At 33.2% G+C, this 27,307-nt stretch overlaps 2 protein-coding genes across 2 annotated transcripts; both read right to left on the bottom strand.

The window, feature by feature from the left end:
• Positions 1-96: 96 nt before the first annotated feature.
• Positions 97-8,093, bottom strand: LOC130747762 (ABC transporter G family member 15-like). The gene is made up of 9 exons (XM_057600787.1): positions 7,552-8,093; positions 4,939-5,018; positions 4,260-4,721; positions 3,665-3,784; positions 3,194-3,328; positions 2,567-2,851; positions 2,100-2,372; positions 896-1,003; positions 97-700 (listed from the first exon to the last, which is right to left on the bottom strand). The coding sequence occupies exons 1-9, from the start codon at positions 7,805-7,807 to the stop codon at positions 344-346; spliced, it is 2,076 nt and encodes a 691-aa protein (XP_057456770.1). The 5' UTR covers positions 7,808-8,093; the 3' UTR covers positions 97-343.
• An 8,525-nt stretch (positions 8,094-16,618) lies between these two features.
• Positions 16,619-25,747, bottom strand: LOC130747761 (ABC transporter G family member 15-like). The gene is made up of 9 exons (XM_057600786.1): positions 25,246-25,747; positions 22,469-22,548; positions 20,435-20,896; positions 19,750-19,872; positions 19,365-19,496; positions 18,691-18,975; positions 18,038-18,310; positions 17,840-17,947; positions 16,619-17,339 (listed from the first exon to the last, which is right to left on the bottom strand). Exons 1-9 carry the CDS (start codon positions 25,502-25,504, stop codon positions 16,983-16,985), a joined length of 2,079 nt encoding a protein of 692 aa, XP_057456769.1. The 5' UTR covers positions 25,505-25,747; the 3' UTR covers positions 16,619-16,982.
• Between the last annotated feature and the right edge of the window lie 1,560 nt (positions 25,748-27,307).

Below are 27,307 nucleotides of genomic sequence, written 5' to 3'. Positions count from 1 at the left end.
AGCTCAAATAGTAAGTTTTTATTGACTGATCTAATTTAACAAAAATTGGTTAAAAATTGAAAATTAATTAAACCAAAACCTAAATAAACTGAGAAGATTAAAATTCTGTTTAGCATTGGGTTGGATTTTGAATTTGATTTCAGGCATTTATGCTGGCTGAACTGATGGAGAAGACATGATATTTTATAACCAACCACCATACCATAACATCACAAGTTTCCTTTGCCTCTTTCTTATGTTGATATATTTTATTTATGTCAAATGTCAAAACATAGTGTTTCCCAATATATAAATGGGGGTATGGTGTGTGATGCTTGTGTGTTTGTATCAGCAACTGATGCTTCTAATGAATTGGGGAGTTGAGACCCTCTTGAAATGACAATGGATGCAGAGCTTGGTGCCTCTTGGAAGGGAAAGCTGGTGGTTTCCTGAATGAAGGTCGTTTCTTGATACGTTGCAGGGCTTGCTTGGTGTAGATACTGTGAAGGTAAGGTGCAGCTCTCTCCTTGAACTTGAGAATGAAAAAGAAAATAACTCTAAGAAATATGAGGATGAGGGTGACTACAGCTAAGTCCCACCATTTTGAATGATCAGTTTTCATCCCAAGCATGGTTGTGAGGATGATTTCTCCTTTCAGCTTTGGGTCCCCAGGTACTAAAGGATCAAACTCCATCCCAATCAGGTCATTCTTGAAAGCTCCCTGCATTGTCCATAATCATTTATTTCATGTCATACACTTAACATGTTAAAAGTTGCTCATAGAGTTATATATTTTACTCTGTTAACATGCTGAGATAGAAGATATAGACAATGTAGTTTCTTTTTTTTTTCAATCATGTGATCTAGATTTTCTTACTGGACATGTTTGAGAGAATGGTCATGCTCCTTAGTTTACCTGCAATGCCCATGCACCATAATTTATGTATGACATTGGGTAGCGCCAGAAGAATTTTGGAAGATCAGGGATCTGACGGAAATAGCCAGCAGTCATCATCATAACACCCTGCACATACATTTTAATCAGCATTCAAAGCTAACTACATGACGACCCACATAAAGTGCAAATGGAAACTATATGGAAATTAATACAATGCATGTTTGGAAATTCTTATACAAATGATTATGAAGCCAAAATCAATTCTAAGGAGTATGGTTGTCAAACACTAGTTTTAACTCGTAAATTCGTATAAGTTTACGATCCTAGGTAACCAAAGCGAGTTACATCGCATGTAAATTCTCTTTTTGATAAACTCTGTGAACTACTTGCGAAGTTCACAAGTTCAACAAAAAATGGAGAAAAATAATTGTTTTACTAAAATACAGTGTTTCATAGCACTACTTTTATTCTTCACAAATTCCTCTCACTTGTGTCCCTTTTCCTATTTTCTCTAATGTTCCTTTGCCTCTTGTGTACCAGAGTGAGCTGGTGCAATATGTATAAAAATTGTCTACAAACCTTGATTTTGGATCTTTCTGTAATAAAAATTATTCTAAGTTTCAAATTATGAATTGATTATGAAATATTGAGAGGATTAAAGATAGTTAGATTTTATTCTTGTTTGAAGATCATAACTTATTTGCTTTCGTTTGAAGTTTTTCAGTATTTTACCTTATGAATTTTGTTAATTTTTTCTTATGAACTTATATTTAGTCATTTTATGAATGATTTTAACCTGTTCTTATGAAAAATTTTAAATATTACTTTTGCATGAGGAGTCCGAGCTTACAAGTTGAGTTTATGGGCACTCCACGAGATTACGCAAACTCTTGAGTTTGACAACATGGAGAAGCTTATATGAATAGCTTCTAAGTTCCAAAATTGATTATAATGAAAGAGAAGTTTATCCATACATGCTAATAGTAGTACGAGTTGATAAAATTTAGGAATGATGGAATTTTGGTGGTAGTGATGTTTTATTGGTAGAATACTTAAAATGGGAATAGTAATAGGATTTCAATGGTGGTGGACTGGTGGTGTTGTAATGGTAGAATGCATTTGGCAAGTAGATTATAGAATGCAGAAAGTGTCAACATAGATTTGGCTGAGATGGAGATGGTCCTAAATTGTTAACAAAAAAATAGGCTTATAGTACACTTACAATATATCCTGCTCCTATTATCAATCCCATCAGGAAGTTGGGAACCAATGAAGCTATGATCATCATGGAGCTCTCTACAACTGCAATGCAGGCCAAAAGGTCCAGGCATATATATGAAAGATGTGAAAACTCAGGACGAAACTTGACCATATAATAGGTTATAGTTCCAGTAGCAATGGACATAACTGTCACAAAGGGAAAGGAAGAGAGAAAATTTGATAGAATGTAGACTCCAATCCCATAATACCCATTGCGCCTTTCCTTGTAGAACACCTGTATCATTGGGGAAAAAAAAATCATATGCTGACCATAACAGTTTTCTCATGTTTGAAAATCCTTCTATAATTGATTTCCTGTCAAAATCAATTATAGGAAAAAGCTTTTGTGAGTAGCTTCTAAGATGTCAATTTATTCTTGGAAAAGAGAATCAAACATGCTATTTGACGAGTTGTATCAACGTTTCATACCTTCATTTCTTCTATGAAGGATGGGAATCCTCCGATGGACATGAATGTCATGAAACCTGATACAAAAGCACCACATGCTCCTCTTGCAAAAATAGATCTATAACTTGATCCAACTTCAAAAAAGATTGTTCCAACACAGAAAGATAAGGCAACATAGATTGCCATCCTTATCCAGTAGTACCCCACATCTCTAGACATGTTCACAAAAGATCTGCTAGTCAGTGTTGATAGTTGCTTCCACCATCTGGCTTGGCTCTTACTTTTACTTTCAGTATCATGTCCTTCCTGTAACACCATTCATTGACCTTCATATTTTGATATAAAGTGTTCTTGTTATCTAGTGTACCAACACTATCCCACAAAAAATTGATTCTAACATCTACCATTGCTTTTATTTGCCAATAGAGTTAGTTAGTACTATATTACTTGGTCCTTGAAGGTGACCACCACTGCATTGCTTTAGTATTCAAAAGTGCACATTTATATAGATTTGTTACCAGAAGCGGTAAACTTCATAGCAACTTATAGCATGATTGAAAATCCTTTTACAATTGATTCTATAGTCAAAATTAGTTCAGGAGAGAAACTTCTCTAAGTGGCTTTTAGGTGCTAGAAAGGGCTACTTACAATGTTTGAGATTTCTTTGATTCTTGCTCTTGCAGTAGTTGCATATTCTGACCATCGGTATTTCTCTATGAGTATTGCTTTGATTGCAGCAGTTGTTAAGTTCATCACTGATGCTGATGTTAATGATTTTTGTTCCTGTAGTCAAAGGAACAGGGAAGCTAGTGAGAGTTAAACATATATCATTTTGCACTAAAATCCAAAGAAATAATTAAAAACATACGTTAAAGACTAACATAAGTTTTTTGAGAAAATAAGCATATAAAATGAGACATTTTAAAAATGTGAGACTAATATCAAATATTATTTATTTTACAAGAAATAAAAGCACATTTTACCCTATTAAATTGCATTGCGAGCAGAAGGAGAGAAAAGAAAAGAAAAATAAAGTAAGGAGAGCCTAAATCAGTTAAATGAACAAATTATAATAAAACTTCAGAGAATAACTAAAATAAATTATTAGGAAATGTGTACATGTATTCTCCGGGAGGCCATGATAGTTGTGACATTGTCGAAGTCTGAATTAATACAACGGAGGAAATGATCAGAAGGGTTTCTTCTACTTGGACAAGGAAATCCTGCTTTGCCAAAGAACTGCAAAAATAGATGGATGCAATAATTATATCAGGGTTTAGATGTTTAGTTTCACGATTTGCATCCAAGACACTTTTAGGTAGAGGTTAAAATTTATAGCTTTTAATCTAAAGTGATTCCAGGGTATTTCATTGTATAACTAAACATGCTAAAAGGTTCCAACTTCTAAATACATTGTTTTGTTATAGAAATTACAACAATATGAATAGAGAAGAGCAAACTTGAGAACTTTAACATGAAATTTTTTATCAAAATTTCTAACACGCTAAAAGTCATCCAAAATATTTGCAAATACTACGAAGTGATCAAGTAATAAATTTCACTATGATTTTTACATCTGTTTAAAATTTTAATCAATTATTAATCTTGAAGTCTTTACAAGTTATTATATATAATATATCTTAATTTGAGTATGCATCTTCCCTCAAATTAAGCACCAGCTATAATTCCAGGAACACATGAATATTAGATGTACCTCAACTGCCTTTTCTGCTGCTCCAAAGTATATTGTTTGACCCCCAGAAAGCAGAAAGAGATCATCAAAGAGTGCAAAAACCTCACTGCTTGGTTGATGTATAGAAGAGATAACAGTCTTGCCATCATGAGCTATGTTTCTCAGAGTTTGTGCAACAAAATATGCTGAGGCACTATCCAAACCACTTGTAGGTTCATCAAGGAACAAGAGGCAAGGCCTTATGAGGATTTCAAGTGCTATGCTCAGTCTTTTCTTTTCTCCACCACTTATACCTCTCAAGTGCCAGTTTCCTATTAGCCTATCAGCACAATCTTGAAGACCCATCTCCATAATTGTTCCCTCTACAATATCATTCACCTCTTCTTTGGTCATGGTAGCTGGAAGCCTTAGATTTGCTGAGTAAGATATTGTCTCTCTAACTGTCAGTGTTCCCAACAATATGTCTTCTTGGGTCACATAAGCCTAGGGTGTGAGAGATAAAAATATGTTACAAGGACATTTACAAATAACAAGGAATTAAAAACATATGTTTATAACTATGTGCCGACTGACTAAAAAAGTTTTACACAGAAATTCATGATAAAGTGGAAAAAATGCCATTTGATTCCTTCTCTTATTATTCAAAGGCCAAAAACTAGTTACAACAGACTTCCAAATAGAATTGATGTTAGTTACTTACTACAACCCCATAGTCTAATCTCCTCTTTTTTCCATTTAGAAGCACATTTCCTGTCATAATAACATTTCTAGAGAGTCTACCTGCAATGCAACAAAACTCAAACTCAATTATCCGGTTTTAATACAAAATGTTACTTAGAGACACTACACCTAAAGTAGGAATGAGAGAGATAGAAAGAGAAGAGAAAGATATTATACATAATATATGATGTTATTAGAAGATATAGATAGAAAGAAAATGAGATTCGGATTTGATGCAGTTAAAAAATGGTGCAGTCACTGCAGCCATTAAATCATAGCAGTTAAATTAGGATTAGACAACCGAAATTTCAATTTCTTGTTTTAACTCCAATTTGTTGTGAATAAATATAGATCATCTGATCTTCACTCAGTGGTTCTAATTTACTCACGGTAGTGTCTGCACCATATTTTGATTGCAAGAAATCCAGGTCTAGCAAAAATGGGGTGTATGTGGGGTGAATTTACTGTAAAGGTGTCTAAAAATTAAAGTTGGTTTGAATATCCATAACAGAGTTTTATTCATGAGTAAGAAACTGAATACTCCAACATTGATAGCTTTCAGGTTCTTTTGTTCACTGCAATGTCCAAAACAAGGGTCTGAGTTCAAAGACTTTTGATAATTGAATTTTTCTTGACCTCCCCCCTGTTTTTTTTTAACAATGCATGGTCCATCATTATGTACAAGGATTGTGCTGAAGCTTCTGTGTGGACACTAGAATGATTTTACATTTACTCTTCTGTTTCAGCAGAAGTGCTAAGGTTCTTTTGCAACCACAATCCATTACAAAAGGTCAAACATTTAATGCTCCTTACCAGCCAGGGGTTGATGTTATTCAAGTGTTAATAAATGAACTGTGTTTTCCCACACAGGACAAGGATGGGTAATGGGAGGTTGAATACATCTCACATGTTGGGCTCTGTAGATGTTTATAAATTCTCTCATGTGAAAATCTCATATAACATTTTCATGTCAAAATTGTGTGTTTATTTCTCTTTTTCATAAGTATTGGAGCATTTCCAATGCAATACCTTAGGGTTGGATCTTATCTTAAATTTCCTTGTATTGGAGCAAGCTTATATGAAGGGTTTGAGATCTTATTTTTAAGGCTCGTATCTGAGTTAAGACACCAGAAGCAAGATCTTAAATTCAATTTTTTTTTTCTCTTTCGTTCATTTGAGGTATTGTGAGACCCAATAAAAGGTGGAAATAAATAATATAAATATGAGGAATTGTGAGACCCAACCAAAGTAAAATAAAATACCACAATTGGAGCAAATTCTGCATCAATACCTTATAGGTACCTTATATCCTATGTGACATTTCGGAATCACAAAAAGAGTGATAAGATACCAACTAAGGTACCAAAATATTTAGGCTGAAGAAAGGGATAGACACATTATTTCACTTGACATTGTCATGTGACACGAGAGGATAAAAGATAAAGTCCTATGCTTTGTTTCAATCCTAGACAAGAGACTCTGTGTATATGGTAAATTTAGTGGTTAATTGTAGCTAATTTATGCTAATCTACAAAAATACCAAGGTCTTGCTCCATTATTTCTTGATTCGTACAGATAATCATTAGTTAAGACTATGAAATCATTGGCACAACTCAATAGCTTCATTGCACATTTTTACCCTGGATAAATTTACAATATCTGATCTCAACCTTACAATGGGAAAGTGCCTCCTTGAATAAATGGTCCACAATGTTGTTAGCTTTGCATTTTTGGTTTCTCTAAGTTGGTAGGCCATTGTTGTTTGCAAGTACACATTTGTTCCCTTTCATTAGCTTGGAGGATATGATGTCAAATAATAGTAAACTATAGGCAGCCTTTCGGCTCTGTTTGGAGAGAAAAATTGAGACGAAAGACCTAACATGGTAAAGATTGTATGCATGGTCATTTTGTTCTGATGGATAGAAAATGAGAGGGGGGGAAAGTAGAGCAAAGAATGACTACTTGTGTGGAAAATTAAAAGAAAGTAAACTTCATTTTTATCAATTTATAAGCTAAATTTCTAATAGTTATTTACCACCACTTTACTCATTGTTTTCATTTGAGCATCCAAAGAGAAAAATTAACTCTCTCCCATGTTTCTTTATACTTTTTTCCTCCACTTGTGAACTCACCCAATCAATTAAATCATAGCCAGACAATGACTAACCCACAAATTCTATTTGAAATAAACACATGAAAGAGACCACACAAATACTTCAAAAAAATTCATAGCTTTTCATACTACTCTAGTGTGATTTGAAGCCTATAACCATGTACACCAAGGACATTACTCTAAGATGGAACAAGTAGAAGGAAAGAGACAAGAGTAATTTTAGGAGATGTACACATTTTAGAATGAAAATAATAATAAAGTGAAAAGGGAACAAATTTCTTACCTTTATGCGCAGAGATTAAGTATTGTTAAGTTACAAAATATAGAAAGTATATATTAGATAAAAAGCCAACTTGAAAAGGCATGTTTTGGCAAGAAAAACTTATATATGCACATAGAGTTACAATATGAAGGAATGAATGTTTTCAACTCGAGAGGAAAGTTGTCATAAAAAAAAAAGAGGGTGGAGGAAGTGGAGACCTGCTAAAGCATCAAGAAGAGTAGATTTTCCAGAGCCAGAAGGACCCATGATAGCCATGATTCTGTTAGGTTCAGCATATCCACTCAATCCATTAAGCAACCTCTTGGTGTGTCCTTCACCAAAATTTGGAATAACAACACTCAAATCTTCCCACACAAGATGCATCCCTCTTCCTTGTTTTGAAACTCTCATAATTTCATGGTCATCAGTAGCACCAATGTTGTTATTGGCAGTGTCTTGCTCTATCTCCTCCATTTCTCAAAGGAAAGAAAAAAAGGTCTTTGGTTGGAAACTTTGAATTAAAGAGGAAACATAAAACATGGCCTGGCACATTAATATATATATGTGCATGTTCCAAGGTAAAAGGAAAAATTGGTCACCACTTGCTCAAACAGTTACTTCTTGAGGGTTTGTTATTACTCTACATGAAATGAATTTGATAAGTATTTATTGTCATCCAACATCCACAATAGCAATATAGCTAGCTAGTCAAGCAGCTATCGTTGCAGTGAGGGGCTTGCATGTGGAGTGCCAGAGAAGGACACGTTTGCTATGAATATCCATTTGCATCAATGTACGTAGCGTAATTTTTTTTAAGACCACGGTATTCATTGTCAATTAAACCAGAATATTAAACATTTGCTATGAATATCGGTTGGAGCATACATATGTTGGCATACATTTTAATATATCAAGTAAACGAAACTCTTAAAAATTTGTTAACATTATAGCTATATTAGTATCTAAACACACTGAAAAATTAAGTTAAACCGAATTTCTAAAAAGTTGTATTTGGTTAATTTTATTAATTGCATCTATATATTGTTGTTGTAACTATAACTCCCCATGAGTAAAGGACTGCAACAGCGGCGCAGGGAGGGATTAAGGAGAAACAGAGCTCCTTTAAAGCTCACCTGACCCTAAGAAAGTGTTTATAACTTCTCCCCTAGGACCTACCGGACCTAGTGCTATAGGTGAGAAAAAATTTAAAATCTATAATCCATGTAATGAAATTTATTTTAAATATTAAATTAGTCATATTAATATAATTTATTTTAGATTCAGATTACTACAAAATTTGCTTGATACTATAATATTTTTTCTAGTTTAATTTATATTAGTATGATTATTTATATTTATTTCATTTTTTATAAATTAATTTAATTTATATAATAAACATATAAAATATTTTTTGGCTACAAAAAAAAATTGAATATAAATTATATTTTTTTTTTAGAATAAGAACCAAAAATTAATTTGAAACTCGTTTAGTTTAATTTCTTTTTTAAAAGTGAGTTTAATTAATAAGTTTTTATTGTCAAATAAATATATATTTTTATTATAAAAATATTTAAATACATTTTTCATATATAAGCTGCTCAAATTTTTTAAATATTTAACAATATTATCTTTCTTGTTCTGAGTATTTATTTAAAGGACTTGGTGAATATTTAATTATCACTACCAAAATAATAGCAGTGCTAATTTATCTCACCCATACATCTTCTAAGAGGCAAGGTAAGGTGTTGAAATCAACACTACAATGTTTATGTATATCAACATCATTCTTATTTTTGTAATTAAAAAATATCATTCTTATTTATTGTTTTTTTCTTTCACGTGTGGGGTGCATGAACTTGAACCAATTAGTAGCTGAGTACTACTATTATTCATTTATTCTTGACTTCTTGTCTCATCTCAAGTTCTCATCCATTAGTTTTCGTAACATTATCTTATTACCATCAAAGTCAAGTTAATTACTAGGGTTAATAAATATTCTCACCAAACTAACGAACCTGCCAACAATCCATAATGAAGAGCTGCCGTGAGGGAACTGGGTATTAGCCGAATGGGAACAGTTTTTGAAGTTGTAGCATTCAATTTGATATCATATTGTTTCTTAGGATCCCAATGTAATGTACCACTTTCGACACCACCGTTTAATCTTTAACATCCACCTGTACTTACACACCTTTCAATGTCTTCCTATTGTTTAAGGACACTCATGGCAGCGACATGGAAAATCATCCTTTTTCATTTTCCACAATGATAAACTACTTTATTCGGGTTGCTATTAAGTACTGCCAACTCCAACTGTCCCTTTGGCATAACAATCCAAAATTTTCACCTTCTTTGTGGGGACGTTTGCTAAACAAAACGTTCGTCCAAGTGTAAGGAGTTCGGGTCTTTTTAATATGTATGGTTTTAGGTTTAATTCTGAGATTCATGTGTGTGAAGAATAATACTATTGTTGAGAGAATAATGTGGCGAACCAAAAAATAAGTATTGGAGACCTTTTGCTAAACAAAACGTTAATTTGGTGTATGTATAGCTCGAATATCTTATGAATGTTTTTTTTAATAATCAATGCATTATATTGAAATGAAGTATAAGAGGTACTTCAACCTAATACAAGAGAATGAAAAAACAAATAGCAAAAAAAGTACAGGATAATACATAAAGTTACATCTCCAAATTCCCAGAAAAATGAATCAAAATCCCTTTTCTTGGTGGCAAGACTCTATAAAAATGCATGTGATTTTGACAATATTCTAATATATTAGTCTATCATCCCAATCTAGATTGGGATGATAGAATAATTTGGCAAAACAAAAATAAGTGGGGACCTTTGCTAAACTTGATATTGACATTGGCAATGCTCATCACCAAAACCCCATTATCATGCTAGCTCATGTGAGATGATTGTCTTTGTCATGATTCTCATGTACTAACTTACGTGCATCATTATCATCGGTCGGGTTTTAATGCTATCTGTTATTTATTTCATGGATTGTGATTGATTTTTCATACCGTGTATAATATTGCATCCTCTCTTCTGGTGGCTAGGTTGGATTGAATAGACCGGGGGATAGAATGTTGAGAAAATGATCGAGTTGGAAAATGATAGTAGTATATTGTTGCATTATATGGATTGAATAAAGCATAGGATGCATAACGAAGGGTGCACACCAAATTGACGCAAATGATCGATTAATTGATGTACGTATCACCTTTTATATATATATATATATATATATATATATATATATATATATATATATGGGATTTTCGTGTCAAATTCAGGGTCGGGGTTAGAAAAAACCCATAGGTTCGGGTTTGGTGTTCATGCCTGAATATAATGATGTTCTCAAGTTATGATTTAATATTCAAGACCATGTTATAAAGACGTGACTTTTAACATAGCTACCTTTTCAGATTTCAGTTCCTAGTCTCCTTTTAAGTTTCACAAAGTTTCTTAATTATTTAAAATTTAAAAATGCGGGAACGTTAAATTCACATTTTCTTATTTTCTTCTTCTTCTATATATAAATACAAACATCTGTAATTTGCGCTTTCCACACTGAGTTTTGCATTCTTCATGCCTAAGAATGAGCTAGCCCTCTTTTCTTTGTAGTTTTGATGGTTAAAATCCATTTGCTAATGAAAAAGGTGAGTGAAAATAGTGATAATGATTCTGAATAAGAACACTCTATTGAGGTTTTTCGTGTTTCTCTTGAGCCTAGATTTCTTCTATTTTAATGTGTCTAACAGTACAGTATTCAAAGACTAATCTTTCATATATTTCGTGATGAGAGAGGATAATTTGGCAAACCAAAAAATTAGTGGGGACCTTTTCCTAAACTTGATAATGACATTGTCAATTACTGACCAAATTAAACCCCATTAATTATGATCATACGCTCATGTGAGATGATTGTGTTTGTCATTCTCGTGTACTACTTACGTGCATCTTTATCACCGGGTTTAAATGCAATGTGTTATTTATTCCATGGATTGTGATTGTTTTTTCAGCATGTGTTAATGCATCCTCTCTTCTGGTAGTGGCTATATGTTGGATTGAATTGACCGGGGGATAGAATGTTGAGAAAATGAGTTGGAAAATGATATATTGTTGCATTATATGGATTGCACAAAGCATGACATAACGAAAGGGTACACCAACTTGGCAAATGATCGATGTATCACCATAAATTTAATAAAATAATAGGTCGCGATTAAGGTCTTTCTTAATATACACACTATAGGTTAGAGCCTAAAGAAATTTGCTAGGAAACCTAAACTGAAGATGGTCTGTCTGGAAAAAATGTTAACTCCTTTATCATCCATTAACGGTTATTAAGGCGATCTTCAAAAAATGGAGTAAGGTGGTTCCCTAATTAAGCAAGCGTGATTGTGCACGGTAGAGAGCACGATAAAGAGTACAATGGTGCACGATAAAGATATTACTCTAACATGGTGAGGATATGGGACTCATAGCTAAAGTTGTAGATGTTATTATGAAATTGGTGACATATGAAAGATAAGGTTGTCACAATTCTTATGAGATGCACTATGACCTGATTCCAATGTTTGGATAGTCAAAAAACATGTCAAAGTTAACAAGAAAAATTAAAATTATACATTAAAATCAACCACTGATCAACTCTTTTTAGTCCCACATTGTCAAAGTTTCTATACTCTTTCTTCTCCTTCCTTTATATATATAAAGGGAGAGTTCCTTCTCATATTTTATCATCCAATAAAGTCTAAGATCAACACTAATTTAAATGTTTTGGATCACACGAACATATTGTAAAGATATTAAGTTTGCGCCATAGTTTAAATTTATTTTACAAATCCATCTTGGATCACGCCGATTTAGTGTTCAGCATAGAACTCACATTTCAGTCTAAATTTTGGAAGGTTGCTATTGCACTACAAGGTTTTTCTTGGGAAGCATTCGAGCTAAGTTTTTTTTATTTTTTTTATCTCATATCTTCTTTATTTTATTTCATTATTTATATAGTTTATTTTCTTTATATTATTGATTAATTTTATCCTACCCTTGTGAATATTTGTTTACTTTAATATATATTAATCTAAATATTTGCTAAATTTTAGTTTCCTCGGAAATATGTGGTTAGTTTGTTTTACTTTATCATAAAAAATTAAAAAACATGAAAAAATCTCAAAATATATCTTTCAAAAACCAAAAAAAAAATAACATGATCGAAATCAAGTTCTCTTAAAGTTTCAAAAACTACGTAAGTTCCAATGTTAAATTAGTAAATGTAAAATTCGAAACACTTGCAATTGTGGACCTCTTCTGCAATTAAGGTCAAAGGTGTTTACAAACATCATTTCTCTACCATAAGGCCAAAATTAGGAGTTTGGTGAGATTTTCCGAAACATTCATTCCAAAATCATTCAAACCATGAATATATTTTCCAATGCTTAAGATATCAGGTGCGGCTGCATCTACCGTGTGTCAGTTTCAAACTGACCCACGGTGGACCAGTTACTGTTTCACAGCATAATTACAAAATTGTCCATTTTTTCTTTTCACCTTCTATCTTTCTCCTTTTCTCTCACCACCTCTCCTCTCACTAAGCCTTCCCACACAACCACCACCAATTCTGACCGACCACCACTGCCGTCGTACAATGACCTGGATCTCATCCTTAACCACCAGAACTTCTAGATTTGAGCTTTCTAGATCTTCTCCTTCAACAAGTTCGAGCTTTTCTTCACCGTTGTGGAATTGAGCTTTCCAGATCTTCTCCTTCCAGCTTCCAGACATCAAAAGCCATCACTTTTCACAAATCAGAGAGCAATCCACCATGGCTGCCGCTTTTCCAATCTTAGTCTTAGAGTCACCTCCACTGGCCACCACCGGTAACCTTTGCATGTCTTTCTCCTCCACCGGAAATATTTTCAATTGAAAGTCAGTGAAAGAGATTTGGGCATGATTGTAGATTTGAGGGGTGATGATGTCGCTATATTCATCAGCTTTTATTTCTTTTGCATTTGTTTTGGTTTTAGTGATTATTTTTTGTTTTTACACTATTCTGAAACCTACATAACCCTGTGTACAATGTGTTTCTTTGGCTGAAAATAGATAGTGATTTGCTTCCTCAATTAGTTTATTTGATTGAAATGAATAATGGCTTGTTTTGGTGTGGAGGTGAGGGGAAGAATGGAAGCAGTGAAGGTGCCATCGAACATAATGGTGGGTTGCCAGAGTGGACAATGAAAGTCACTGGAAATAATGGTGTCAATGGATAAGTTGGTAGAGGATAAGTGGTATGGGTCTTTTAGTAAATTAATATATATTTAATAAATGATTTTTCTTAATTCAAATTAATCTCAACCATTAAAATTTAAAAACTATTAAATCAAGGGTGTAATGTAAACAGAAGCACCGTGGATCAGTTTCAAACTGACCCACGGTAGACGAAATCCTACAACAATCAATCATTTGTTGTTGTTAACCGATCATCTATTGTTGTAAGTCACAGGAACTATTGCAAAACCTAGAGTTATCATCTCATTGTATTAAGAATTAATGTGCCAATGACTTCTAACGTGTACATATGACGTGGTATCCTCCAAACATTACACAATTAAATTGAAAAATAATCACTGCTTGAATGATGTTTGGATGGATGCTTTGAGAAATTTCACAAAAGAATTTTGTCCTATGGGGAGAAATGATGTTTGTAAAATACCTTTGACCATCCGCGATTGCAAGTGTCTCGTCTAGTTCTTAAATTCGATCTTTTTTCATGGATAAACATAAACTCCCATTAATGATTAGTACTATTTTATAAGTCTTTACAACTAGTACTAATTAAACGTACAGAGATATTTTCCAACGTACCCATAAAGAAAAATTAAAAAATGAGGAGATATGGTTTTTTTTTTTTGAAACATAGGAGATATGGTGTGAAATGCCGAAGTAGTGTAGAAAATTATATTGATAACTACTACCAATTAAATTATCCGTACACTTAGAAACTTGTATTGCAACTTCCAGAATTTAATGAGTTAGCCCTTGTTCATTCATTGCTCTAACCAAACATGCTATTAGTAGTGAACTTATCTTTCTTCAAATTAAAGAACCAACCAAGTGTGCTGAACATTGGGTAGGCGCACATGGAGGAGCAACTTTGGCAATGGGCAAATTCAAACCTGGGGCTGGGACACTGCGACCTGCACAAGACCTATATGGCAGGGTGTGATGTATGACATTATTACTCATATAATGAAGTTTATTTATGGTGAAGGCTAGGAAAAGATTCAGTGCTCATATATAGAACACTTGTTGAAAATGAGTGGAGACTCAAAGTGAAGAATTTATTAGTTTTAAAAGTGGTGGCTAACATGTTTTTTAAATCAAGTATTGCTAGCAGAGTTAATTTGTTTGCTCTTTTGTCATTTTTCTGACTTCAAAATCATGGGACAGAGTAAATCTATTATGTGCGTGTTCGAATAAAATATGATGAACTTAATATCACAATAGACAATTTTAATTTTGCTTAGCTTTTAATTTGCAAATTATGACTATCAACTTTAATTTTAATTTCACCATAATTTTTCACCATATATCTAAACATCCATTATAACATATACACTCGGCATTACTCTAAAGAATAGAAAGTAGAAACTACACTCCCACTTGTAGGACGGATAAATGATACATCATATTCGATCATCGTATGATAGGAAAAACATTCAACCCTTTATTTTGTTCAGCAACATCCAACCATTTTAAACTTGTTATTAAGGTTAGTTCAAAAAAAACTTGTTATTAAGGTCCAGCCCATATTGGACCCAATACACGGCCCACTTACGTCTTACCCCAGCTCATCAGTCAAGGACCATATTTGACAAAAAAAAAAGGACCATATTGGAATTTTTTTTTTTTTTTTTAGCATCACTTTTTCTTCTATTCTCTGAGACACTCTTTTGTATTCGGGGTTCTAGCATCTCACTTGCTTAAGTTGGAATTAGGGATGTCAATGAGTACGAGTGAGCATTAATAGTATATACTCATCACCCGCTTCGCAGGTAAAAATTCATACTCGTACTTGCTTCATATCCACAAAGATATTCATTAAGTGGATTTTATTTGAATTTTAAAATATCTGTGGATATTCATGGGCACGATTAGTCTCCAATTTTTGAACAAAGCTTTATTTAACAAACTACTAAGATTAAAAAATAATGAATAGAAACTGTGAATTTTATTCAGGTGATGTAATAATCCATGTCATGAATTTATGTTTTCCCTGAATAAAATTATTACATGGATTCACAATAAAATTATATAGACAATACACACGCACACATGACATGCACTCGCACACGTATATATGGAAAAAGAATCTAAAGTTTTAATTTAAATCGATGCTTCAATCAGAGTGTTATTTCTTTTGTTAACACTTCTCTTAGTTCTTTCAATACTTGAAAATAAATCAAAACCCTTAATGTTGTATATTTCCCTAAGGATAGGTTGAAATTGTAGGGTTTCTTATATGTTAGTGAGGCTAAACGATTATTATTGTAGTGGGGCACATATACTTGAATCTCTTGTACTTCCAATTCATAAATTTTGGTTTATAAAAAATATACAAGATAAAAATAATAATTTTATGAGATAATTTTTCATTTTTCCTTTACCTCTCTCTTAAATCTAAGTAGTATATAATATATACTATGTTACAATATACTTACTTTTTTATGAGATAATTTTTGTTTTTGTGATTTTTGTACTTACTTATTTTTATATGAGTTTTGATTAAAAATGTACTCCCCACTACGTCGCACAATATGTCTTCGTTTATGTAAAATACAACAAATTATGCCCTTAAAAACTAATAGGATAATAGTAAAGTAGCAAAAAGTGGCTATGTTTCGTAATCAAAAAAGAATTAATTAGATAATGAAGTCTGAAAGAGCAAGATGAGAGAAGCCTATCTGATATCTATAAATAGAAGTTCGTTTAGGGTGATTGTGTATTCTTTTCATCAATAAAAATGAAATGTATATATTTGTTTACCAATAATAACTTAATTTTATTGGGCTTAGGCCCTCCACATTAGAAAAAAAAAACTTAATTTTATATTAATTAAAAAGTCTATTATAACAGCTGAAAAAGTTCAAGGATTAACTGAAATTTCATGAAAGTTAAACAGGCCCATTTGTAAAATAGACAAAGTTAAGGGTAGTTATAATTTCTTTTAGTTAACATAATATCATACATGCAGTTTCTATCTATCACAATTCACAACAAAGTGTCAACCTGATATTCATAGTATATAATCATCAGGCTAGGACAAATGGACAATGAAGGAGACCTCCATTGGTACAATAACTTATTCCACTTTAGAAATTTTAATTTAAAAAAAAATGTAGCCCAATGTCCCAATTGTGTACCTTCATTGGAACGATCATGAAACGTTTCCTATATACATAAAGTAACAAAACAAATGCAATTTTGTATGTTAACCAGATAACAGCAACTAATCTGAAAAAACCAGAAGAAACTAATCAAATTAAATATAACTGGTTTGTGGTGCAAGTTTGTTTGTGGTGCAAGTTTTAAAATGCTGTCTGCAGCCGCATTTGACCGCAATTTAAAACCCAGCTAGTTGAGTGGAGAATCAAGACCCTCTTGAGAAGACAGTGAGTAGAGGGGTTGATGCCTTTGGGAAGGAAAAGATGGCATCTTTCTGAACGAGGGTCTTTTTTCAAGCTGTTGAATGGTTCTCTTGGCATAAAGTGACTGAAATAATGGAGATGCTCTTTCCTTGAACTTGAGAATAGCGAAGAACAGAAGTCTATAACATGCAAGAATGATGAATAGAGCTGCTAGGTCCATCCACTTGGAATGTTTTAATTCAATGCCCAACATGTGTGTGATTACATATTCTCCAGTCAATCTTGGGTCACCTGGTATCAGAGGATCAAACTCAAGACCCAGCAAGTCATTCTTGTAGGAACCCTGCATCCAAGTTAATAAAATAAATGAATTGCGTGTTTGGATCAGCGTTGTCACAATTGATTTTGGATCAAATTGATTTATGTTTGGATACATTTGTGAAAAAAGTGATTTTTGTAGGGTAATGTTGTGAAAAGCAGTTGTGAAATTGAATATGTTTAAAGCAAAAACTACTTTCTCTAGCTTCTGGCTAAAATGACTCCCAAACATCAACATTGTCATTTAAAATGATTTAACTCTCAAAATTGATTATGTGTTGCCTAACTGGTAACCAAACACACGTTATCATTTTGGCAAGCTACTTAGAAGTTTCAAGAAAGCATATAAGAGTCAATTCATGTACAAGTTAGTGTTCACTTTGAAACTTCATGTGGCATTGTCATTTTAAAATTCAATGTGAGACCCTCCTTGTTTTCATGGAGATATAAACAAACACAAAATTTCATGTCATATAACATGAGAGGATCCTATCCGGAAAACAAGAATTAGGAGAAAATTAGCACCTGTATTGCCCATGCACCATAACTGATATATGAAATTGGGTAGCGCCAAACCGGTTTTGGAAGATCAGACAGCAACCTGAAGAATCCAGAGGTCATCATCATGATTCCCTGCATGAACAACCAATTATGGAAAATAATTAACCTATCTGGTCAATTTTAAGTATAACTTTTCTTTAAAGGGTGTAAGCATGTTCTTACAATGATTCCAGCCCCTGTAATAATTCCCATGAGGAAATTTGGAACAAGTGAAGCCACAACCATCATGAGGCTCTCAATCACTGAGATGGAGCTATAGATGTTGAGAGTGAAAAAGACAAAGTGACTCAATCCTGGCCGGAATTTCACCATGTTATAAGTGATGGTGCTAGTAGTAAGAGCAATAGCAACCAAGAATGGGAAAGAAGAAAGGAAATTGGCTAGAATATATGCTGCAACTCCATAATATCCATTAAGCCGTTCTCTATAAAAAACCTGTTTCACATGAACAAAAACATGATTAGCCTAAGTAAACTAAAACAACATGTTTAAATCAACTTAATTTTCCTCAAAATCAATTATGGCACATAGAAGCTACTCACAGAAGCTTTTTCTCCAGAATTGACTGACTTTTAAATCACAGAAGTTTTTGTTTTCATATGAACAAAAACATGATAAGCCTAAGTAAACTATGCATGTTTGGATCAGTTTAATTTTCTTTAGAATCAATTCTGGCATTTAGAAGCTTCACTCCATATTCAATTGTAAAAGGATTTCCAAACACGTGCATGGTGCCATGTATCAAAGAGATTAATGATGAAAACTTATACTATTCAGGTTAACTAGTTCCATTTCATAAATAAAACCTTTGTTACCTTCATTTCTTCAATAAATGATGGAAAGCCTCCAATTGACATGAATGTCATAAATCCTGATATAAATGCACCACAAGCACCCCGGGCTAGGATTGAAGTATAGCTATAGCCAATGTCAAAATAAATGGTTCCAACACATATAGACACAATAATGTAAATTATAATCCTCAACCAGTAGTAACCCACATCTCTACTCATGTTGACAAATGATCTCCTTGTCAATGTGGAGAGTTGCTTCCACCAAGTAGCTTGACTTCCATTTTTTGACTCAATTTCAAGCCCTTCCTGTAATATATTAATTATTAACAGAATCAATCTCTGATGGTAATAATGGCATCAAATGTAGTGACCAGTGAGGGAATACAGTGCCAACCTTCATGCAAAAAGTGAGATATGTGCTATGTGTCTAGTTTTCTAATTGAGCAATTTATGAAAATAAGCTCAAAACAGCTTAAGTAGGTCATAAGCTATTTTCATAAGCTTACCCCCAAACACTTTGCATAATTTTTATACTATAAGTCTATAAGATAAGATCCAATAAGTTGCCATGCTACGAGTTTCAACTTTATTTTCAATGGTACGGATAACAGCACACATATCTTTTTGCATGGATCTCAGTTCAGCATAGAGATCAATTGAATAAATGAAGTATAGAGCTGAGTAGAAGAGCATACATTGGTAGATAGTTCTTGAATTCTTTTTTTGACCCTTTTGGCATATGTTGAACGCCTATATTTTTCAACTAGCCTCGCCTTAATCTCTGCTGTAGCCAAGTTCAGGAAAGGATCTGATGAATTTGGAACATCCTAATAAGGAAATAATCAAAGAAACAAAACATGTTTAGATTAATTTGCCACAAAAAAAAGAACAAATCAGGTCTTCCAAAGGGATGCCTCAACAAGTTATGAACATCTATAGTTCCATAATTTTAATTGAAAGGGGAGCAGATATTAAATCTGTTTCACATGTCAAGCACAAAAAGAGAGATTAAGGGGGCAGGGGATCAAATTACTATCATATAACCATGAACCATGGTGAGAATTAATAACTAAAACTTACAGGAATTCTTTGAGATCCCTTAAGTGCAGCTGTTACAACATCAAAGTCAGAATTGATACATCGTAGGAAGTGATCAGAAGGATTTTTCTTTCGTGGACAAGGAAAACCAGCTTCAGCAAAAAACTGTACAAAGAAATTGAAAATACAAAAGGTCATTGATTGAAGAAGTGAATGAGATGTATGAAGTATTTTCGCATTAAACTCAATTGGTATAAAAAAAACACACTAAGCTGCTAGGTGAAGATACATGAACCAACTTTCCCAAACGCCTTAAGTTCAAATTGGCCAAAATCTCATTCACTCCAGTGACACAAGAGACATGTAATGGAGAAAAGCACATTCAAACTACCTTGGAATGTACGCTGACAGAAATACAAACAAGGCCTAAACTGTTGGGTGAAAGAGGCATGAATGGTTCTGAATTATATTTCTAACACACACCCTCAAGTAAGAGCTTACTGGGCATGAAGCAACTCTACCAAAAGTTTAAGTTGTTGGATGAAGACATATGAACTGTGCCATGAACCAACTCTTCCCAAACTTAATCTATTGGGTGAAGAGACATGAATGGTTTTCTAACATCTTGAACAAAGAAAAGGTGGAGGATGAGGAGGAAACAAGTGGATCATACGGGAAGAAAATATACAAATTTTTATAGAAGACAATAAGACATAACTAATTATACCTCTACTGCCATTTTTGCTTCTCCAAAATAAACTGTTTCTCCACCAGATAGCAAGTAAAGGTCATCAAAGAGTGCAAAAACTTCACTGCTTGGCTGGTGAATGGAAGAGATAACTGTCCTTCCATCACGAGCAACATTTCTAAGAGTCTGAACAACAAAAAATGCTGAGGCACTGTCTAGGCCACTGGTTGGTTCATCAAGAAATAGCAAGCGAGGCCTTGTGAGGATCTCAAGTGCAATGCTAAGTCTTTTCTTCTCCCCTCCACTTATTCCTCTCAAGTGCCAGTTACCAATCAATCTATCAGCACAGTCTTGGAGACCCATTTCTATGAGTGTTCCATCTACTATGCTGTTAACTTCATCTTTGGTCATTGATGTTGGAAGACGAAGATTCGCTGAATATGATATGGTTTCCTTCACTGTGAGAGTTCCCAGCAGCACATCCTCTTGAGTTACATAAGCCTGAAGTTTCAACATGAATAGAGATTATAAGATTATGCTTATGCATGCCCATTCAGAATTTAACTAGTACTTTGTATATATCTTTTTGGTAATCACACACTCAATGTTAAGTTTATGTAAAATCACTTTCAAGAAAAATTATCATAGAATTGTTGGGTCAACTTCTCTTTCTTCAGAATCAATTCTGAAACACAGAAGCTACTCACATAGTTGATTCTAGCTTTAGAATTCATTATAGAAGGATTCTCAAACATGCACTTAAACACAAAATGAAATACATTGATTGAAAAATATTTCTTTGAAAATATATTGTGTTAACAAATAGCTCTCCACCAACTATCCAAACACATCTTCAGTGCAATTATCACTGTAGTGTTTCTTAATTCCTTCATCAGATATATTTAAAAAGATTTTGAAAAACTTCTGAAAAATAGGAGAATTTTGGATAAAAAATGTCATTAAGTCAAAAGATCAACCACTTTTTGAACATAGATAAGTAGTTGAGTGATTACTTAATCCTAAACTAAAAGTGTTCTTTATCTCGTATTTTTTAGAAACCAGAGTATCCCCAAGGATAGCTCATGTGGTAAGAGTTGGGTGACATATGGGTTGGGGAGGGGAAGGTCTAGGGATCAATCCCTGGTAGGTGCAATTTATCTTTACGATGTACAAAAAAAAACCAGAGTTAAGTATCCATTGTTAGCTAGGGAAAAAAAGTATGGCTTAATTGCAACTTTGGTCCCTGACATTTACAAATTCTACGATTTTAGTCCCCCACCTACACCTAATTTAATTACACAGATGGTCCCTGACTTTGCTGGCAGTCTGCAACGTTGGTCCTACCGTTTGTTTGTTAACGAAGGAGGTTTACGTGGATGGTCACTTAGCTGATGTGGAAGTTGAATTGGAGAGAGAAAGAGACCAGCAACTGATTCAAATCTCTTCCTCGCCTTTAGGGACTCGTTCGTTCTTTATCTCTTCCCTTTTCGCTCAATCTCAAGCTTCGAAACATCTTCCTCACAGTGCTCTGTTTTTTAAGGAGGAAGAGGGTAGAAGATGTCTCACGTGCAACTCACGTGCTTCCCTCTCACTTCAGTCCTTCTTTCTCTCTCCAGATGTACATCCACGTAAGTCTCCTCTGTTAACAAATAAACGACAGAACCAACATTGCAGACGAGCAGCAAAGTCAGGGACCATCCGTGTAATTAAATTAAGTGGAGGACTAAAATTATGGAATTAGTAAACGTTAGGGACTAAAGTTGCAATTAAGCCAAAAAGTATTGATAAATCCTTTTACAATTGATTCTGGAGGTAGAATCAATTATGGGGAGAAGTAATGTGAGTAGCTTTTGGATTTCATAATCGATTCTTAGAAAAGAGAAGCTGAACCAAACGTGCGATGTTGGTTGAGCATCTCAAATCTCAATTGATACTTGATAGCCCTCTAAAGATGAAACGAGTGCTAAAGCAAATATTAATAGAATTTAGTCCTAGGATTTAACAGGACCAAGATGATCTTAGAAAGGCATATAGTGGTTCAATAATATATTGAACATGTGTTTCAGTACTTACAACAAAACCACAGCCCAGGGTTTGTTTCTTCCCATTGAGAAGAACATTTCCTGTCATGACAACATTCTTTGAGAGTCTACCTGCAAGAACATTGAAACATTTGAATATTTGAAAAATTGTATTACATAGGACTGAAAATTTATATACCAACTAACATAAGCATATGGCATCACATAGATAGAAAAATTCATCAGCTGTTTTCCTATAATGGATAATTGTCTTACGATTGTACTTTACATCCAGAATTACTCTGTTCATTGCTGATTATGAAGTGTGTTTGGTTTTTTTACTTTTAGCTAGGAATATGTGTGATTTAGCCCCCAAGTTTTTTCTAGCAGATTTCTCAATTTCTTTCAAAAAATAAAAAATCTCAAATTTTCACCTCTTTAAACCCTAGTCTTATATCATAAAAAAACCATCAAAATTTAACTTTTTTTTACTTTTAAACTTTTGAAATTGTATCATATATCAAATCTATCATAAACCCCAAAATAATTCAAAACAAAATGAAGATTTAATGATTTTATGCATATGAAAATTGAAAGAGAGACTAAATTTGCTTAATTTAAAAGTACAGGAACTTATTAGCTCAAAAACAATTAGGGGGACCAAATTCACACAGTGAAAACTAAGGGGACTAAAATGTAATTAAGGATTTTTATTTTATTTTTAGTTGATTAAAATAATTAAAGGAATTTTATTTCTTAAAATTTGTGAAAGAAATTATAATAATTATTGAAAATGAAACAATATTTTCTAATGTTATTAGTTAAGTTATATTATTAACTGATAATAAAATTTCAGAAAACAATGTCCAGAGGAATTTGAAACCAATGACCCCCAAACATGAAGAACAGCTGTACCACACTATATATGTGAGAATTGAAAAGGGTGCAAAATACTATGTTATAGGAGTAGTAATTTTCTTGCCAATATACATATAGTAAAAATGTAATATAATGCTGGACAATAAATGAGAATAATAAATTACACAACACTCAACGCTTTGTGATAGGTGAATGTTAGGTAGATAGAAGGGCCAAAACGAGAGTGAGACCAAACCAAATTACCAGTCCAATTTAAATGACCACACAAAAACGTAAAATGAACCAACATCCAAACCTACTTCTACGATGGTCATGGTCCCAGCCTGGACCACAAATCTTAAAGTGAATTTTGTCATATGTTTTTTTTCTTTTTTTTTTGTCAACTACCTTTTACCTTAGACAATTTTTAGCCGAAAACATAGGCAATCCTGATGAGATTACTTCTCTCGGCGTGAGTTTTTCCCATACACACAAAGCTCAAACTTGAGATGTTACTTAAGGTGTATTAAGCATCTACACCTTGAACAAGTTTGATTGGTGTTTGGAATTGTATGACACACAAGAAAAAATGAATTTTGTCAGATTCATTAATTGAGTCCTTTTCAAAATCCGTTAGTTAGGTTGTGTAATTCAAACATCAACCAAAATTGAAGCCTCATTTATGGAAAAAGCTCCTCTAAATGTATGAAAAAATAAAGATACCTTTGGCATATTATATATGCTATGATATATTATATAAAGATAACTCTGCTATCATATATTATATAGCAATCTCCACAAAAGAGCTAAATCCAACTCTTAAAAAAATTAAAAAGTATAATCTAATGACATCAACGAAATAAAGAAAGAAAGAAAAAACAACAAAAATCAAGTCATCTTTTTTCCTTTAAAAGGAGAAAAGAAACATAAGCCAACTTTTTTTTTTGACAGGCCAAAATTTTCTTCTTGGTAATTATATAAAGAACAAAAAAAATAAATATTATCTAGATAGCAATATGGTTGATCCCGGGGAACATGGATCCGTACTTAACGTTAATTGGAGAAAACAACCTCATACCCAAGCATGCACCAAACCATTAAGGCTATGTATGGATATTTAATAGCATCGTGCAAACCAACGTAAGCATTCATAAGAATTTTAACGAAACTCTTCTTACACTCAATCGGTACCCAATCACACTCTAAAAGAGGCCTTAGTGTCACTAGAGTTTAGTTGCAATAGAAGAAAAAAATCAATCTATATTTGCATGTTTGGTTCGCAGTGTGACTTTTGGGGTTAATGGGCTTTGTATTGTGTGACCGCCGACAATCCAAACACCCCATAAGTAAATTCAAAAGACTAAGAGTGTCTTTGTTTTTCAGTTGGGGCATTCAAAAGTACTTTCAGGTCTTATGTAACTTTGTGTCACTATGTTTGGCAAATTAAAAACCACATTCACCCAACCCACTTTTAGCTTCAAAGCAACTTTCATCTCAAATTCTCAACTCTCCAAATAGTCACTTCTACATTCACCCAACATACTTTCAACCCCAAACTCTATTTTGAAATAAAAGTATCTAAACATACATCACATTACAACCAACTCACTTTGATCCAAACTCTGTTTTGCAAACCCACATTCACTCAAGCTCTATTTTGTAAACTGAAATCCAAATCCCCACTAAACAATTTAAGTTTCAAACAATCTAAGAGATGAAGTACAACATTGAAAGATCTAATATATCATAGTATATTAAAGGAATTTGTCTACCGTTACCCATATACCCCCAGAACTGAGAAGACAACAAAAGGTTGAATTTTTTTTTTACCAAAAAACATGGCATTTTGCTTTAGGAAACCATATATATTGAATCATGTCTGAGCTAGCTTAGAATCACAGACATAATTACAAACACATAGACGCAAAGAGAACGAGGTAAATTTATATATATTAAGTAGTAAAAATTAACCTGCTAGAGAATCCAGCAATGTGGATTTTCCAGAGCCAGAAGGACCCATAATAGCCATGATTCTACCAGGCTCAGCAAACCCATTAAGCCCATTAAGCAACCTCTTAGTTGGTCCTTTCCCAAAATTTGGAATCACCACTCTCAGATCTTCCCATGCCAAGAAGCTGCCCCTATCAAAACCACCATATGCTGCCACCTCACTCTCATCTTTGTAGCTACCACCACCACCACCTCCTGCAGTAGCAGTTTCAATCTCCATGTTGTTGATGTGAAGCTAAAGTGGTTTGGGTTTGACCTAATGATGAAGGCTAGTAACATAAAATAGTAAAAATACACTTAAAAGAGATAGAAATTGAAATTGGAAATATGAACATCACAACAAATACCAAACAACTACTAGGAGTATTAATGGTGCATCAAATCTAGCTAGTAGTATGAGCATGGGAAAATTATGAAGAGAGAGAGGAAGATAAGGGAGTTAATGGTTTTTGGTATGCACAGATCAGGAGCAAGTAGGTAGCAAGTGAGGGAAATTAATGTGGGGGGTTGGTTACAAGTGCATACATGTTACCATGCTAGTGATGGCACAAATCTGAAGGTTGCTGTCAGTTTTGATTAAAAGCGTCCTTATCCCTGGAACCAAATTTCTTTTCTGTGATGTGAGAATTAGTATTTTGCTAACTCGAGATCATTTGACTTTCACAACACTATCGAATTTACAAAAACAAATTATAGTTGAAAAAAAGTGAGAGAAGCAGAAATTTTCACATGTGTACAGACATCAAGTGAACAGAAATTTGAAATTGATAGTCAAAATATAAATTTTTAAGATAAATAGAAAAATATTATAACAAAAATATTAATAATGATAATAACTTGTGTGCATGTGAAACTCATTATATGTAGTTTATAGTTGGCAGGAAAAGTTTAGTTCCATTAAAAAATAGAAAAATAAAACAACTTTATTAGATTTTATTTCCATTACCTATATGTTTTAGCTAATTTTGAGCCGTTTTATTGGTTATCAATCAATTTGTACCAATTCAATGATTACTCGGTCAGGTTCGTTTATTTAATTTAAATACAGAAACTCCATTTTTTTTTCTGATACTTACCCTTTCTCATTATTGTTTGCACGGATTTTCCTTAATTTGAAGCATGCTTTTGTTTCAATTTTCATCCATTTTCAGTACTTGTACCATCATCATCCACCGTTGAAGAAATTAGTCTATCATAATTACAAAGTATTTTTTTTCACAGTATATCAACACATCATTAACAGGACAATTTTTCAGTTCTTATGTAGTATATACTTCGCTTACAAAATAATCACTTTGAATTTGACAATTTCCTTTTTATCAATCTTCGAAAATATTTTAAAACAGGATAAATAACAAATAAATACCTTGGATCATGATGTTGGTGAAGAAATACAAGTAACAGTAGAACTGAAGTGTCGTGCTATCAGCTAGGGGTGAACATGGGTCGGGTAGATCCAATGAATCCGTCAAACCCAATCCGATTCAATAGAAAAAATGCGGGTTGGATCGGGTAATCGGGTTAATCGGATGGATTTTACTACAATCCAACCAAGTTCGGATCGGATTTCGGATTCAGTTCAAATCCATCCAACCCAACCCAGAATCCATACATATAATAATAATTTTTTTATAATTTTACTCATACTTGGAGTGCTAGTGTCGGAGTAATGACTTTTTGAAACTTTGAGACTTAAGTATTTGTAGTTATTTGTCATATTTGAACTTAGAGTATTTGTTTGTAATTATTTATTACATGTTTATATATATTATTTGGCATGTTGGAGACATCTAAGTTCTAGGTGTCATGGCAAGACATTTAGTGTTGCTTTTCACTTTTTAGGTACTATTTATGTTAGATTGTTTCATGTCATTTGATAATGAAGTTTTATGTTTTCATGATATTTAGCTATATGTCATTTATGTGGTATTATTTCATGCAATTTGGTATAATTTTTTGTGTCATTTTCATGCTATTTAGTATTATAACATATTTAGTATTTTTTATAACTTTTTTTGAATTT

This window comes from Lotus japonicus, chromosome 3, assembly GCF_012489685.1.
Source record: "Lotus japonicus ecotype B-129 chromosome 3, LjGifu_v1.2".
Taxonomy (NCBI): Eukaryota; Viridiplantae; Streptophyta; class Magnoliopsida; order Fabales; family Fabaceae; genus Lotus; species Lotus japonicus.
This window is presented reverse-complemented; position numbering and strand designations above follow the sequence as displayed.

Coding starts and splice junctions, on each gene's coding strand:
- LOC130747762 (XM_057600787.1), bottom strand. CDS start 7,807: ATGGAGGAGATAGAGCAAGACACTGCCAATAACAACATTGGTGCTACT. Junction 4,722..4,938: donor GATTAGACTATGGGGTTGTA/GTAAGTAACTAA, acceptor CTCACACCCTAG/GCTTATGTGACCCAAGAAGA. Junction 701..895: donor ATGGTGCATGGGCATTGCAG/GTAAACTAAGGA, acceptor TGGACAATGCAG/GGAGCTTTCAAGAATGACCT.
- LOC130747761 (XM_057600786.1), bottom strand. CDS start 25,504: ATGGAGATTGAAACTGCTACTGCAGGAGGTGGTGGTGGTGGTAGCTAC. Junction 20,897..22,468: donor CCCTGGGCTGTGGTTTTGTT/GTAAGTACTGAA, acceptor TTGAAACTTCAG/GCTTATGTAACTCAAGAGGA. Junction 17,340..17,839: donor ATGGTGCATGGGCAATACAG/GTGCTAATTTTC, acceptor ACTTGGATGCAG/GGTTCCTACAAGAATGACTT.